This window comes from Corvus kubaryi, unplaced genomic scaffold (assembly GCF_017639235.1).
Source record: "Corvus kubaryi isolate FWS band 111438036 unplaced genomic scaffold, C.kubaryi_AGA036_p1.0 135, whole genome shotgun sequence".
Classification (NCBI taxonomy): domain Eukaryota; kingdom Metazoa; phylum Chordata; class Aves; order Passeriformes; family Corvidae; genus Corvus; species Corvus kubaryi.
In genome coordinates, this window is record NW_024580669.1 from 2,959,279 (window position 1) to 2,976,478 (window position 17,200).

The following is a 17,200-nucleotide window of genomic DNA, read 5'->3' on the forward strand; positions in this document are numbered from 1 at the left end:
TGATCAACAGACTACTAATAAACGAAAGCGCAAATTTGTGAACTAATTAAGTTCTAGTACTAGACTTCTATTATTTACAGTTCTGTCCTCTGTGCTCTGATTAGTTACATGCAACTACTGAGTTACAGTTTAGCCCTTGTGTATCTCCACAGCCACCACTGAGTAACAGCTCTGCTGCTTCTCCTTGTGCCTCCTACACCACTCAGTTACTGTAAATTTTGTTTCTGGATCCTTTTTGCCACTGTAGTTCCATCCTTTCCCTACTTGTTTTTTTTTTCCCCCCAATTAAACAACTCACCCAGAAACACTTTTTCCTCATTGCTTTGGTGTTCTCATGCTAATGTTTCTACTGCCCAGGTAATCTTGGCCTTAAATATCATCATTTACATACCTGTCTGCTTACAGGTGATCTTGCAAGTCCCCTTCAAGTATTGGACGGGGCTCCAAGTTCCCCCTGAAGCCTTCCTCAGACTCCACAATCCCAGCTCGCTCAGTCTGTGTCCAGGGCAGAGGTATTTCACTCCTTGGGGCATATTTGTGACCTCTGCTGGCCTTGCTCTGGCAGCTCCATCTTCTTTGAGTTCTGAGTTCCCCAGAACTGGGTGCAGGACTCCAGCTGCAGTCAGAGGGCAGAGCAGAGGGGAGGAATAGCCTCCCTCGATCTGCTGTCCAGTTATTTAATTAAGGGTCTTCACCCAGAAAGTTTAATGCCAAGGTCCTGACTGAACACCTGATGGCTGTAGGTGTGATCTGCCTGAGGAGACAACCGTGCAGTGAGGGGAAACACAGCGAGGGCAAGCACTGACATCTGCCTCCTCCATCCAGCTGGAAAGAAAAAATGAGAAAACCTTCTTGGGCAGCCTGTTCCAGTGCTCTGCCACCCTCCACGTAAAGAAGTTCTTCCTCGTGATGAGGTGAAACTTCGTGTGTTGTAGTTGATGACCATTGCTCTGTGTCCTGTCACTGGACACCACTTAGAAGAGTCTGGCACCATCGTCTTGACAGCTGTCACTGGGACATATTGGGATATTTATATCTATTTAGAGGTATTGAGATTATGTATAGAGATCATAGACTCACGGGCTGGTTTGGGTTAGAAGGGATCATCTTGCTGCACCCGCTGCAAGGGACAGGGACACTTCACTAACCCAGGTTGCTCAGAGCCCCATCCAACCTGACTTTGAATATTGCCAGGATTGGGGCATCCACAGCTTCTCTGGGCAACCTGTGCCCAGTGTTTCACCACCCTCCCAGTGAAGAATTTCTTCCCCATATCCCATCTAAAACTACTCTCAGTTTGAAGCCATTCCGCCTTGTCCTGTCACCGCGTGCACTTGTAAATAGTCTTGCCACAACCTTCCTGTAAGTTCCCTTCAGGCACGGGGAGACATCTGGCGATACTGAGATACTGATATTGATTATTTATATTATCCCGACCCCAGCGCGTCCCCGCAGCGCTGCGGGACGCGGCATTTGCCGACCGGGCGCTGTTTCCGCGCTCCGCGCCCCGCCCCGCTCGATGCGCTCGGCGCTGGAGCGGCGCTGCCTGGCGGGGGCGGGGCGGCGCCAAGATGGCGGCGGCGATGGCGGCGGTGGCGGGCGGTGCGTGAGAGCTCCCGCGGCCCCCGGCCCCGGCGGGATGTGCGAGACCTACTCCCGCTGGCTGCTGCGGGTGTCGGTGGCGCAGATCTGCCAGGCCCTCGGCTGGGACTCGGTGCAGGTCTCGGCCTGCGACCTCCTCACCGACGTGCTGCAGCGGTACCTGCAGGGGCTGGGCCGGGGCTGCCACCGCTACTGCGAGCTCTGTGAGTGAGGGCTGGGGTTGGGCCGGGGGGAATGCGGCTGGACACGGTCCTGGGAGGCCACTGTGAGTGGCCCTGCTGAGCAGAGCCCAGACTGAGTGAGCTCTGTGAGCCCTGACAATCTCGGCCATCCCGCCAAGGAAGCAGCGCTGGGGGCTGCCGGGGCAGGGCAGGAGCACGGGGAGGTGGGATCTGGGCAGGGCAGGAGGGCACAAGGGAGTGGTTTGGGCAGTGCTGGGGTCTGGGGGTCAGGGCAAGAGGGCACGGGGAAGTGGGATTTCGGTAGTGCTGGGGTCTGGGCGACAGTGCAGGAGAGTACGGGGAGGTGGGATTTGAGGAGGGCAGGAGGGCACAGGGAGGTGGGATTTGGGCAGGGCAGGGCTCTCGGGGACAGGGCAGGAGGGTACAGGGAGGTGGATTTGGGCAGCCCTGGGGGCCCTGGGAGGGGGTCTGTGGGGGAAGGCGGTGGGGTATCCGTGGAGGCATGGGAGGGGCAGCTGGAAGCTGCTTGTCAGGCAGTGCCAGGAGCTGGGGGTGCTTGGCAGGGGAGGGTCATGGAGGTGTGGTCATTTGGGTAGGGCAGGAGAGTGCGGGGAGGTGGGGTTTGGGCAGTGCTGGGCTCTGTGGGTCAGTGGGTGCGAGGTGTGGATTTGGGGAAGATCAGTCCATGGGCCGGGGCTAGGGGCTATGGGGAAGGGGGACCAGGCTATGGAGCAGTGCACAGGACTGAGGGGATGGGGAGGGAAGCCGTGGGGCACTGCTGAGGCGCAAGAGAGCCCTGATGCCGGGGAGGACTGTGGTGCAGTGGGTCTGGGTGTCGGCGAGGAGTTGGGACTGTGGGGCTGGAGGTGGAGGAAAGGAGGCTCTGTGGCTGTGGGTCTGGGGTGTGGGGACATGGGGCTGCTGTCCCAGTCTTCGGCTACAGTGTGTAGGGTGCTGGGGAGGGGGAGAGGGGACTGTTGGCCCCGTTGCTGGGCTGTTCTGAATCTGGGAGGGGGGTGAACTGGGGGGAGAAGGGGCAGCCAGTTCCCTTTTCCTGGTGGGATGTGTGCATGGGAGGATGTGGTGCTGTGTTGTTGTGGCTCATCTTTGGGTTATCTTTTGTGCCCTGGGGGCAGTGGGGACGGGGCCCACTGCAGGTGGGGATGTGTGTGTAGGGTTCATTGTTCTGGCACAAGGGGAAGTGCTGAGGTTGGAGGGTGCAAAGTTTGGACTCCCTCCTGCATGGGTAGGGAGAGGTGTGGCTGGAAGTCCTATTGCTGGGGCTGGAGTGCTCTGGGTTGGGAATGTGTGTATAGAGGGGGGAAGCAGTGGTACTGTGGGACTGGGAACATGTGTATGGGGAATGTGGGAAGGCAGGGATGCACTAACATGTTTCTTGGGGGAAGTGGAGCTGTAGTGCATAGGATGTGGGAGTGTGACAGGGCTGCACATGATGGGTGTGGAGTATGTGTGTGCAGAAGGGGTGGATTCGGCTGGGCATAGTTTAGTGCACGTGGCATGAGGTGTGAGCGTCCTCATGTGGATGCAGTGGAAGAGGTTTGGCTGCATATGTGGGGGACTGGAGTTAGCCAATGCTGCCATTGAGGTGCTGCAGAAGGAGCTGGATGTGACGGTGGGGGGCAGGATGCCCAGGGCCTCACTGGGTTTGGGGTGAGATGGTGCTGGAGTGGGAGTGTGGAAGGGGTAAGTTTACAGCAAGTGGGAGAAGAGAAAGAAGAGAAGTCTGGGAATCAATGCCAAGGACTGCTGGCTGTGTCACACAGGAGTGTGGTATGTGAGTGTTGATGAGATTGGGAAGGGAGTACCACTGCTGGGTCTGGGTCTACAGTATAGGATGCAGTTGTGTGTCCCTTGGGATTGTGAGTGTCCCTGCAGAGCCTGCAGTGGAGGTACTGAGGGGTTGGATGTCGTGCTGGTACTTGAAGAACATGGGGTGTGGGAGGACGGGATGTCCAGTTCCTTGCTGGGTCAGTAATGCTGCAAGTGGGGATGAGAGGGTGTTAGGGGTGTGCTGGGTCTGGGAGTGTCAGGAAGGGTCGGAAGGGTGGGGGGAGGTGGCAGTCTGGCAGGAGAGGGAGGCTGTCAGGGTCACTGCTGGGTGTAAACACAGGAGATGTTGTGGAGAATGTGGAGCAAGGCTCAGGCTGTCAGTGTGGTTGGAGGGTCATGAGTCTGTGTGTGTGGAGGAGGCCTTTGCTGCCCTACGTGTGGGGCAGGGAGGGTGTCATGGGGCAGAGATTGGTATGCAGAGAGGTCCTGCTGGATCTGTAAGTTTTAGGAGGCAAATGAAGGGAAATCTCCATAGCAGAGGGACTTTGGGGAGCAAGGGTACCCTGGAGAGGTGGGTATAGGCCGCCTGTGCCTGGAAAAACAGGGCTGCTTGTGCCTCCTGTGCCAAAAGGGACATGTTCCCCCTTCCTTTGGCATGCTGGAGAGCTGTGGCATTGGGGGCAGCTGCTGCATGTGTCCTGTACTTGTGGAGGGAAAAGTCCTGGAGAGCCCATGGGGCAGAGGTCAGAGTAGTTGGGTCTGGCAGGGGTTGGAGCTGGAATGGATAATTGATTGCTTGCCTGAAGTGCTGGGTAGGGAGAAGGTGACACACTGATGGTGGATTTGGGGCTGCTGTAGCCACCACCAGTTCAGAGAATGTGCTGGGGCCTGCAGGAGTTTACTGGAGAGGTAACAGGGATGGCAGCACCAGTGGGAACATTTGCCAGCACTTCTGTCCAAGCTGTGGGAACTGTGCTAATGAGGTGTCACAGCCACAGGTGAGAGGAAAATCAGAGGCAAGCTGGTGGAGGGCTGGATGCAGCTTCAAGATCCAAGGAACTGTGAGGCCTCTGTGTGTTGGATTGCTCTGCAGGGATGAGTTGGGAGAGTGTGCGGAGCTGGGAAGCTCAGTGTGGGTGGCTTGGTCAGGAGAGGAGCAACCACAGGCTAAAAGTGCTGTTGCTGGAAGTTGTGTACCTTCTCTGAAGAAGGGAAGAGAAGTTTTCACTGCTGCAGGGATCTCCCATGAAGCAAGTGATGAGCTGAGTGTACCTGGTCCTGTCTCTGCTCCATCATTTCAGGAATAATTGAGATTGAGTCTGGCACTGCCAGTGTCACCAAGCTTAGGAGGGACTTCGTGCTGCAAACTGGATTTCTCAGGTTGAATAGGTTTACTTGTACAAGCTTTCCCCAAATTTGAGAACAAGTTCATCCAGAAATGGGACCGTGCAATATTAACCCGTATCTCTGAGCAGCACAAGTGCAGCTGCTGCAGCTCTGAAGTTTGTAGGCCAATCCACATAGAAATGATCTTTAAAGCAATTAAAGGAGACCACAGAGAGGGTTTGGGAGGATGGAGTTATGGGGTGAAAAAGAAACTCACGTGGGCTTGGTCAGAGCTGTCCTTTGATAGGGTTAGTACAAATATTGGGGAAGATGTTTGTACAACTGAGAAGAAAAGACACAGAGATGATGCAAATAAAACTTTCTCCTTCTGATGCTGTGGATTGGAAGTTTGCAGAGCTCGGTTATCCCTCTCTTGCTTTGGGTTTCCTTACCAAAGGTGGGGAAAGGCATTTTTCCACTCTAGGAATGGGGAAGGAAGTACCACAAGTATCACAATCTTTTTGTTGTTGTTTTTTTGTTGTTGTTGTTTTTTTTTCCAGAGATGGGGAATATGCTGTTTTCATGCCAGTGATGTGGTATTTTTTGTATTGCCTCTCTTAAAATGATCCCTGTATTTCTTTCTTTAAAAAGGTTTGTAAAACGACATCTTAATACCAAGCTGACATCTCCCTGCGATTTCAGAATTGTTTCCTTTTGCTCCTAAAATAAGTTACTGTACAAACCCAGCTCTGGATGAATGAGTTGAATTCTGCCATGGTTTTGCATAAGTAGAATTAATTAAATTCCAATTGTAGCATCTTTATTGTCAGGGCATTATCTCGGAGTCAAACCAGTGGGGTTTGAGTTAGCAGGGCTGTCAGCTGAGGGACATAATCTTTGTGTTCCAAACTGAATGGATTTACTCTGACGTAGTTGAGACACCGTGGTATCGCTGTGAAAAGCCTGTCATCGCTGCTCACGTGTTCTCTCACTTGCAGAAGAAAATGATGGCTCTCCCAGCTGGGTTAGATCTTTGTTCCAGCTGTTACATCCCATTAGGAGAGCTGCATTCAAGATTTTCATTACTTTTCTGCTGTTGTTTCTTTGCATTTGCAGTAGCTGTAGTTGATGGGAGCTTCTGTGGCTGCAAAGAGAAGGCAAAAGGATTTGCAAAGCGGGTTTGAGATGTGTTTGATGCCGTGAAATGCTTCTGAATGCTGTGTTGGGGGTGGAGGAGAGGCTGAACTTACAGGGAGAAAATCAGGGTTTTCCTCTTAAGGTACACCATATTATGCTGCTCAGATTTGTGGAAAGCTTGTCAGAGGAACACCATTCAATGTGCTGGGTGCTGTTTTATCCTAAAATTTAAATTAAATATTTGAAAACCAGTGTTGGAGTATGTAATTAGGGTATCGGGCTGCAAAACAAACTGATGTAGTGTGGTTTCTGAGAGCAGAGTTCTGCATTGTTGTTGTTGGTTTTAAGCAGAGGTGAAAAGGGAAAAGCTCCCTGTTAGGTGCCACTTTGTTTTGCACTCCTGTTTCACAGGTTTGATAGAGGTGTGGCAGAGCTGGTGCTTTGGGTTATCTGCTCTGGATTGTATACGTTGGGTTTTTTTATACTGGGGAGCTGTCCATGAGGACAGATCAGAATCTGCTTTGTTTGCCATGAATTTAGATATTGTGGCTTGGCAGTGGGGTGGTGGGTTATAGACATGCAGAATATATCATGTTTTACTTCTTAACTTAACATTCCAGTGAGGGAGTTCAGTTTCCATTATATTTATGTGGGTGGTGCAGTTCATGGGAGGGATGAGGAGGGGAATTGTGGCTCATGCCCCGCAAAGCCTCATTTTCCTGTTACATTGCTCTAAAAACCAGTCAGATAGAAGCTACTTAGCTTCTATCACTGAGGGCACCTGGGCATATTTCAACAGGACAAATTTAGATTATCTGCTGCTAAATCAAGAAGTGTAATAAACTGGATAATTAACATTTTGAATCTAGAAGTGGATTTTACAATACTCTTTCCTTCAATTTTGAGTGCTGAGCATATGCTTGGATATATTGTGCTTTTATATTTCTTTTTCTCCTGAGATTTGCTGACAGTTAGGAAATAAAGTTTAAAAGTTGGTCTTTAGTTTCATATTGTTTGACTACTTTTTTGAAGATTATTTTTATGCAAACATAGAATTGTAGAATATCTCAAGTTGGAAGGGACCCATATGGATCATTGAGTCCAAGTCTCTGCTCTTTGCAGGACTAAATACTAATTATATATACATATAAAAATATTAGTGACTATATTGAAATTGGTATTATTAATGCAACTGCATTTTTATTGAAAGGCAGGTTCTGATCTGGTGAGCACAATATTTTAACTGGAAGGAAAAATTGCCGATATTGCAAAATGTTTTCCAAGGCAGAACTGGCTCCAAAACTGCTTCAGTGTCTGCACAGTCTCTCCTGTAAACTTGATTATAGCAAAGGGAGAATGCAAACAGCAGACCAATATTTTCATTGGCAATTACCACAGAGGAGAGAGTTCACCTGGCATCAGCCAATTTTTTTATTTCTTTGTAATGTCAAAGTTACCTCATATGTTTTCTTTGGTTTTGTTCTTTTTTTTAGTTACTTCATTCTTATCACTATACAATAATAATCTCTATCAAAGGGTTAGATTTTGGTGATCAATTTAAATGAGCTGATTCCCTCTGCTGGTCTTTGAATGACTTCGTAACAAGGATCTATCCTGGGCCCATAACATTCATTACAAGTGTACATTTTTTGTCCTGATAACCTTAAGTGTTGATGTTTTTGACCTAATTAACTTCTTACTGGCTACTAATATAAAGAAAGACAACATGTTTTTTTTTTGCTTGACGTTTCTGAGGTTACTGGGAGAAGGAGCAGACTCTGAGCACCAGTAGCAAGAAGATGCTTTTGCCTGTCTGGTGACTACATTAATAGGACCATTTTTTCCCCACTTAAGTGCATTTAAGTAAGGCATCTATACTTTCTGAATAACCTGTTAGGACTCTACTGGATGGAAACAGCGTTGTCTCCTTGAAACAGTTATCCTGGAGTAACTTCTTGTGATGTGCTGGAGCACAAGGAATCTGTGATAGAGCCTGTAATTAAAATACCAAGGAGCTATACCTAATAATTTGCTGGTTAAAATAAAATTTAAAAAAAAATCTCTTTTATAGCAGCCGTAAGGGGGAATGCTGAGCTATTTATAACACGTCTACATGTTGCATGGGTGGTGACTCATTAATTTTTCTCAGTATATTTATTACAGAACTGTAGTTGCTTCCTTTAAGAAACCTGGCATGAAATTAAAAGCTCTTCTGTTCTGTACTTACTCGCCTGTTAAATATTCACTCATTCATACGAACTTTCGGCCAGGGAGGAGGAGGTGATGGGGGCGAGTTTGACAAAAGGAAATCAGCTATTCCTGAGACTGAATTTAAGGAAAGTAAGACAGTTCCCTAACTCCCACACACCCCCTCACAGTGCCTTTGGATGACATGAGCACTGGCCAGCTTGTTTGCTGGAGGAATTCTTGTGACTTTTGCAAAAATAACTAGGCTTTAGGAGCTTCTGAAAATTCCTTTTCCCCACAGCCCCAACCCTTGTTTGTAGGGGAGTTTAGTGCTTCATCTTCCTCCTTCTGTTTGGTTTGGTTTTCCTTGTGGACAGGTTGGTTCATCTGCAGGTGATGCTGAGCAGTGGGGCTCAGGGCTGGATAACTTTCCACACATACTCTGTCTGCCTGGATTCTCTTTGCCCATCATTTCAGTCCAGTACGTTTTTGGGATGTAATTCCATGTGCAGATTCCTCCTCAGCTGGTGCTTGTTCTCATGCCCAGGGAAGCTGAGAGTATTGTAGTAGCATAGCCGTTCCCACAGGTTTCTGGTGAGCTGTTTTGAGACCAAGTGGTCTTAATTTAGCTCTGCTGCTGCCACAGTTTTACCAGTTTTGGAGCACTCAGTTCCCATTCAGGGAGACAGTGCAGCTTAAAAGCTTGTGAGAAAGGTATTTTCCTAGTTCATTGTTGATGGGGTATAAGGAGGAGAGTTGTAACTTGCTGGATAAACTGTTCCCAACTCCTTCCACCTCTTCCCAGTCCTGAACAATGATAGTATTTAAAGCGTTGTGGTATAAAGAACAGCAAGAGACTGGAAACCAAAGCTCTGAAGTGCTTGTGATCTGGCACTGACTTGCTGTGTGACATTGGATTAATTATTTCACTGGGAGGCTTCAGCATCTGAGTTTTTAAACTGAGGATAGCACAGATATCTGAAGAATAGTGAGATAAGTTCAGTATGCACAGATTAAACTTTTTTCTTGGCATCATTTGCTTACAGAAAAAAGCCTAAGACTAAATGAAACAGCAGGAGAGGTTACATGTTTGTCAGCATTCCCTTTCATTTGTCTGGCTTCTGCTATTTTACTGATTTTTTTATTAAGCCAGAGAGTGAAGAGAAATGCTAAATTGTTGAAATGAGTGTAAAGTCTTTATTTGAGGAATTACATTTAACACGTTTTTGTGCTGTGATAATTTCCAGTTGATAATAGGTTTGACTTTAAATACAGATATGAATACAGACCTGAAACTTTTTTGAATACTTCTGTCACTGAGGACACTCTGTCTTGAAAAGAAGGGTTAACTGCTCCATCCTTTCATCCCTCTGACAGTTGCAGGTTTAAACACTGTTTTTAGCTTTCAATCAATCTTATGACTTGGCATTGTCTTTTTGGAGGCAAATGTCAAAGCTGTGGGAAAATTGAATCTTCTTTGGGGTTTTTTTGGTCACCTTTTGAACCCAGTTTCTAACACACATAATTGTTTCATGATACAGTTGTTAAATATTTCCATGCTTCAGTTACAGTTAGTAGCTGCTTCTTTGCCACGTGTTCTTAAAAAGCAGTTGTTGAAGGAATTCCTTTTTAGCATTTATCACTTGCTAATCATGTCAGCACACTTTTCTGGAGGTTAAAGATAGATCATGTGCAGATCTAGGAAAAGACCTTTGAAAAGTTTTCCCCAAGTTTTTCTTTTCACCTGTCAAACTTGTACCTGTTCAATCTTGACACCTTAGAAGATGCTTCAGTGAATTCACAGGTTCCTTCATAGCCTGAAGAGCAACTAAAAGCAACAACTCAAAATTTCTTAGTGGTGTCAACTATCTGCATTTAATTTTTTAAGCATAAAACATGTTTTTTTTCCCCCCTAATAACTATAAGGATCTCAACTACTCTGGAGTGGTGATATCCTCATGTAATTATGTGGATACAGGTCTGGAGTTTGCAGAGGAAACTGGTATTGCACATGTACCAGGTATTACTCAAACACAAACTCCGCGGTGGTTCTCACCCTGTTCACATTCCAGATACAGCAGGGTAAAACTGGCAGTAACTTGGTCTGATCTCCCTTTTAGCTGTGGAAAGAATTAAAATGCAGGCGAGACTTACCCAGAGTCACACAAGAGGCCAGTGTTGGAGAACTGAGAATCAACCCCATAACCTGAGCATTACCCTTATCTTCACCACAAGACTTAAGAAGGGAAATTCTAGAACAAGATTCTCATTTTCTAAATGTACCTGCAGGCATGAGGTGGCTGGGGGGTGGAATTCATGCAGTGATGTGAGAACCAGCCCCCTCAGCTGCCTCGGCTTCAAGATAAACCAAGAAGAGATTAGGTTAAAGGACAAACAAAAGAGCATCCCCCCGTTATCTGAAGCCAGGGCTCCACAATAGCCATTGTGTTCCTTCAAATAAGCACAGGCTGCTTTTCCATAATTCCTTTTTGAAGTAAATCACAGCTTATCATCATGTAGGGATGTAATATCTTCATAAGCCAATTCTACAGAATTGTAATAATTCAGTATCCCATTTTATTGAATTAAAAATCATGTTTGCGGTTTACAGCATTGGTTTTGGGTTATTGTAGTTACAAAAAGTCAAGGAGAGACTTGAAGTGGTGCCTTGGCTGTCAAAGCCAGGTGTCCAGTTCTCCCTCCAGAGGCCTTTCGAGGGATTTTCCTTTGTCAAGTCAGGGAAACTAAGGTACTTGGAGGACTTTCTGCAAGTGTAATTTAAAGCTTTGAGCCAAGTTAATTGTGTAGCACAAACTGCATCCTCTGTTGAACTGTTTTCTTGGAGATCATATTAAATAAGGATCCCAACTGCCTAGCCAGTGAGGTTTCACTGTGCTTTTTGTGAAGGAAGTAAGATTTTTGCTGTCGAATCAAACTTAAGTTGCACCCCAGGAAATCAGCCCCCAAAGTTTAGTGTAAATATTCTCTCCTCATCAGACCACTACTTAGTATTCCTCTCTTTTATCCAGGAGGTATAGCTAACCAGTAGGTAAAGGGGCTCATAGTTTCTGAAGCCTGTAGATTTCATCTGGTGGAAAGATACTTTGTGAAGGTTTCTTATTTATCAATAGACTTTTTTTTTCTCCTTGTAAACTATAGTCAGTTCAAAAAAATGAAATTGTTCCTCTTGTAAGTTGAGAAACAATGTTTGATCTGTTCCATACTGGTAAAGAGCACTTTCTGCATATGGGGGTCATGTGGTGTTAATTGACTGTTGCCAGGTAAAGCTGTCTGTTGCTGTTCCCTCGTTTTGGCTTGATTTGCTTCTTGGAGTGCAGTTCTTTAATGGTATGATTTGAAACAAAGTGATGGCTCAAAACAAAACCCTTCTGAAAGTAAACCTGGTAGAACTGTGGGGTGGTAAATCCATCTGTCTTACTGGTGGTGAGCTGGGGGACTCACTAGTCTCGAAGCATCTTCAGGTCAAATATTTTAACCTCGATTCTTGTGAAAATATTGTTCTTCTGTTGTTTTTTTTTGTTCCAGATGGCCGCACAGATCCAATTTTGGATGACGTAGGCGATGCTTTCAAGCTTATGGGGGTTAACCTGCATGAGCTGGAAGATTACATACACAATATTGAACCTGTCACTTTTGCACATCAAATCCCTTCGTTCCCTGTCAGCAAGAACAATGTCCTACAGTTCCCCCAGCCGGGAAGTAAGGATGCGGAAGAGAGGAAGGAGTACATCCCTGACTACCTGCCACCTATTGTCTCCTCTCAAGAAGGTGCGAAATTAATCCTCTGCTTTCAGTTTTGGTGTGTTTGGGTATTTGTGGGCATCCCCCAGGAGCTCGAGCTGTGCTGCCCCACGGCAGTGGCTCAGGAAGGACCTGGGGGGTGTTACACAAGCAAGGTTGCAAAACAGATAGCAGTGCTGTGGCAAGTTTGTTTTCCACTCTTTTCACTTTCCAGATTAACTTGTGCCAAAAATTCACCGTGTTAACCCTTGTTTCTATAATGCATTCTAAATTTTAAGTTTTCAGATGACAGTAGAAATGAGTGCTTTGCATTACCTTTTATGTGTTAGCCTCCCCCTTATGCATCCTGCAAGAGCTTCTGTAATTTGGTAAAGGTAGGAAAAGGAAGAGCTGGTGAGACTGGCACAGCATTTCCTGCTCCTGACAGCTGTTTCTCCTTACTTGTAACAAATTTCACTAAAAAACCCAAAGCCAACCAACCAAAAAAACCTCATTTTCAAGTTAAAATGAATTCAGCTTCAAAATATGGAAGTAAGAGTATTTTAGAGGCATTGTACTGGCTTCTAATTCTGATTGCTAATGTTGATTAGGGTTTCATCTTCACTGTTCCAGCTGCTCCTTCCCTTTCTTGTCCCACAGAGGCAAAGGTTGAGGAAGCAGTGAAGCCAACTATAAAAGTGCTATGAGCTGGAACTAACCTGAGAATTTTGACTGTGGCAGGGGAAAAAACAAAATTGTTTTCTCTATTTTTCAGCTGTTTGAGACTTGATTGCTAATAAGATAAACCTTTAAGAAATATGGCCCAGTCTGACTCTCCGTTTGAATAGTGAACAGCACACAACTGTACTTTGTGAGGAAATAAATATATATAAGCTTGTGGGTATAAAAATCCCAGGCAGAAGAACTTAATTTTCCGAAAGAGTCTAAGGAACAGGTGCAACTTGCACAAGATAGTTAATTGAGAATTTTTTGGGAACAGAACGTCTATCATGCTCTATTTGCATATTCTTTTTTTTAAGAACTAAGGTCTCAAAGTCTGCCCGTTGAAATAGGTGTAAAAATTCTACCTGGTGTAAGGATTAACATAAACAACATCACCTTATTGAATAAAGAAATCCATTGCTGTGCTGCTACAAATGTGGCACGAGGCAGTATTCCAGTGATTTAGAAAGTGTGAGTTCAGGCTTTCTTACATCATGTTCAGCTACAAGGATGCAGTTGCTGCATGCTCCAGTTAGACCAAGTGAAATTGTGATAAGGAACAGGTATCTGAGGAACAGGTACTGAGTTTTGTGTGTTCTGAACAAATATGCTTATTCCAGTAACAAGGTGAGGACTTACTTATCCTGGTGAGTATTTCTGAGGCTCCGTAGACTTCAGTTTTCTGTTTCCTTTAGTTGTGTTTTATAGAGCAATAGCATTTCAGTGTTTCTTGCCTTAATACAACCCAGGAAATGGGACTGCTGTTCAAAACAGAAATACTTTCTTAACTTGGTAAGGAGATCCTAAATTCTCACCCTTGTGAAGTTTGTTAAAAGGGTTGTCTTAAAAATCTAACAGTGAGCTCTCTCAAACCAGGAAGAGGCAAACAAAATGTAAATATCATCTATGTGCACAGTGTATATAGAAGAAGAGTACAGAGGAAGAAGACTTTGAGAAGTGAATAGGGATTTTAGCTGCCCTGTTCTGGCTACTTTCTTTAGCCTGATTTTTCAGGAAGTGAACAAACACCATTCTGTCAGAGAAATCTGGCATCTTTGAAGTGTAACAAGTTGCCCAGCAGTTCTGCACTTGTTATAGGTTTTTTTCCCTTGGAAAATCATACTTTAAAATATGCAAGAAAAGTCAAATCCAGCGAGGCTCAAAGCAGCTGTAGACAAATATCTGAGCATGGGGAGGGAGAGATGAGAGTTACAGACTCAGCCTGACAATACACACAAAGAGAGGCTAAAAATTGAAATGGGGACAGTTGTGCTTTTTCTTTTTTTTCTATATGTAACTTTTTATACTCTTTCTCTGGCAAGTTAGATCCAGGAGTTAGATTTTAGCAGTCCTTATAAATAATGTATGAATCCTTTTAACACCTGAAGCAAGAAGATATTATTTCCAAAGTTGGATGAGAACCAGGAAAACTTCTGATGCCTAAGGGTAGTATATCAGAGGACCTATAGACACACACAACTTGTAAAAATGAATAAAATATTTTTTTTAATGGAAATTTAAAGGAAGCATTAAATAACAGTTGCTGAATGCATATTTGTTATACTTGATTTAAAAGATTTACAGTTGAGGACGTTTTAATTTTGAATTAAGTGTTTTCTGAAAATGGTGTTCGTGCGCTGTGGTTTGTTTTTGAAAGGGACGAGGTGGATCACAAAACTGCTGTATATGTTTTGTTCTATGTTATTCCAAGTAAAATTTGGAAGAAAAACCTACTTTTGCAAATTAAAGGACTGCATTGTAGAAATACTGAAGAATTGCAGAAGCCATTTAAATACTTTGCAATATTTTATAGTGTAGAAAAAAAATATGCAGCTGCTCAGATTGTGCAGTCCATAATATTTGAGTTGCTTTGAGTAGTCAATAATTAGTAATGGAGGAAGGCTTTGTGCACATTAGGGTGTGTGATGTAAATCTTTCTGTGACTTAAAGGAGTCGTTAGCAGGACCCGTTATGTCCCATTTTATATAGAAACCTAAAGCTCAGCTCAGGTACAAGTATTTGTTTACTGTTAGGGGTCAGAAATTACGAGTGCTGATATATTTTAGTAATAATGTAGCCACGACTTTTAGTAAAAAAAAAAGCTCTTTTTTCAGTATTGTTAATTTAAAAACCAAACCAAAGCAGTGTTCAGTCTGCGCCACGACCAGTAGGTGTTGCTACCCTCCTTCCCAAAAGTCCTTTAGTTCTGCACATGCAACCAACTCCTTATTTCCACTTACTCCAGAACTGGTGGTGGTTCAGGCTATGCAGAGGCTGCCCAGCAGCTCAAGAGATGTCTTAGTTATCATTGCCAGAGAATCCATAAGAGCAAAAAACCCAACCAGCCTGAGAGGAGCCATCTCCTTCACTGTACTCAGTAGTAAGAAATTCTGAAAGAGCCCCGAGTGATTCCTGAAATTGTAGGGAAAAGGGAGGAAGGCAAATAAGTTTTCAAGATCTCTAATTTGTGTCAGTCGGGAGTTCAGTTCAGTGATACGTGTTGTTCCAAGAAAGCAGAAAATGTATCTTGCCTTTAATATGGAGTGCAAACTCTAACCAAATGCTGGAGCTGTGACGATCTGCATATATAATTCTGTATATTATAAAACAATCTGACTCAGTATTGCCATGGAAGATGTTGGGTTTTTAGCAGTACTTTTACAAAGGACACTGAAGGGATAATTTTATGCCAATGTATCATGATGTTAGCTGTCTGCCTATTTTTAATTAGTCTCCTTTTTGTTTTTGAGTTAGTTTAGCACTGTTGTCACTAAAATGTCATGGTAAACTTGTAAGACAGATTTAAAAAGGAGAAAAAAATAAATTAGTTACAAAACATGATGGTCATGCTTTATTTCTTGTGCTTTAATGCAAGAGAACATACATTTTGCAATAATAAATCAACTTCATGGAATTTGTTGATTGCATTTGAAGCAAAACAGTTCATGCTGAAACTAGGCCAGCTGAGAAAGCCCAGATACTTCTCCACAGCTAATAATAATCACAGTTACATTTTGTGATAATGTTGAGAGCCCTGAGTCCTGGTGCTGTAAGAACATGTAGCATTCTCCATGATTAAAACAAAGAAAAGTGAGGTGGGATTCCTGCATGTGCCACAGTATCCTTATTTTTAAACTTCCTGGAATTAATTTCTACTTGTGCTTGCTGCCCCTTTTTATTACCTCGTTTAAAAAAAAAAAATTATTTGTTTTAAATAACCACTCTATGTCAACTGCTCTCTTTTTGTGACTTTTTGAAGTCACAGACTTCATCCCTACTTCTCTGTCTGGAAAACTGAAGAAAGCACGTTGGTTTTGTGTGTGCAATGCTGTTCATAGTCCGTGGTGTCTGCATTAGACCCTCGTTCCTCTTTTACACCGTAATTGTGCTGGGGCACATGAGCGGGATATGAGGCAGAAGACATGAGAGTCTTTTCCCACTAGTTTAGGTATTTTGTGGGGAGAAGGGTAGCTTTTAGAGAGTCAGACTTTCTCCTCAGTTCCAGCTGCATTTTTTTCTGCCCTCTGCTTCGTACTGCTTCACTCCCACTCCTAGAGGTGTTCAGCTCCTTTCCCTTAAAAACGATCTGGAAATGAATGTAATTTTTACCAGGCACTACATTTTGTTGTCTTTCATTCCTGGTAATGTGTGCTTAAGCACTGGCATTGTATTTCTGATCATTGAGTCAGGACAAGTTCTTGGCACAGTTTACAAATTCAGATTTATTTGTAGCCTTTCCTGTCAGAGCATTTTATTTCCCTGTCAGATCAAAGCATAAAATTGCTGATCTTCTTACAGTCCTGCCTTTTCCCCTCTTTGCTGCTTATGTGATGTTAGAACCTGTTACCTACCAAAACCTGATGTTTCCAGCCATCTGGAAGCATGGAAACCTAGCTGTCAAATTACAGCTCATCTCAGCACATCTCTAGTGTTTGCCATGGTAGCTGCTGATCTTGTTTGAATTGATGAGAATCGGGGGTGCTGGTGAAGCCAGGTGCTAATCAAAAGAACACATTTTTGTGTCTAGGTTCTACCAGTGCTAGAATTGTGATTGTATAAAGCATTAAGCATCAGGGTGACAAAAAATGTAAGTGTCGAGCTCCAGTGGGAAATAGATGAGAACTTTAGAATTATCACTGCCCCTTCAGTCTGGCGGTGCTTTCTGTGGCCAGAACTGAATGTAGCAAGTTGTGGATCTCAGACCAGAGTGATTTCAATCTCTGGTTTCTCCAAGTGTTGAACGAAGCCAATCTCTCTTTGTAAATCAGCGTGTGATGGGCTTTTAAAGGGATCCTGGGGTATCCGCTTTGCCGTTTTGGTAACACAGGTCTCACTGATGGCACTTTTAAACCTTTCTGCCTTTCCCCAGGTCTAGTTTAACCCCACAGGCTAACTCTCCCTCATTCTAGCAGCTACACTGACGATTTTAAAGCAGCAATGATCTTTTCAACAGAGCTTTTTCAGTATAGGTGGTTAGGAAAGCACCACTCCTCGACAAACAGGTACTGTGT

General features: G+C 44.5%; 1 protein-coding gene across 1 annotated transcript in view; it reads left to right on the forward strand.

Moving 5' to 3' along the window:
• The first annotated feature begins 1,562 nt into the window (after positions 1–1,562).
• The window catches only part of TAF3 (TATA-box binding protein associated factor 3), a 114,453-nt gene continuing 98,815 nt past the window's right edge, over positions 1,563–17,200 (forward strand). Inside the window, exons 1-2 of the mRNA XM_042052751.1 lie at positions 1,563–1,805; positions 11,772–12,014. Of these exons, the coding sequence (XP_041908685.1) occupies positions 1,640–1,805; positions 11,772–12,014 (409 nt within the window). The 5' untranslated portion in view covers positions 1,563–1,639. The remainder of the gene's footprint in view (positions 1,806–11,771; positions 12,015–17,200) is intronic.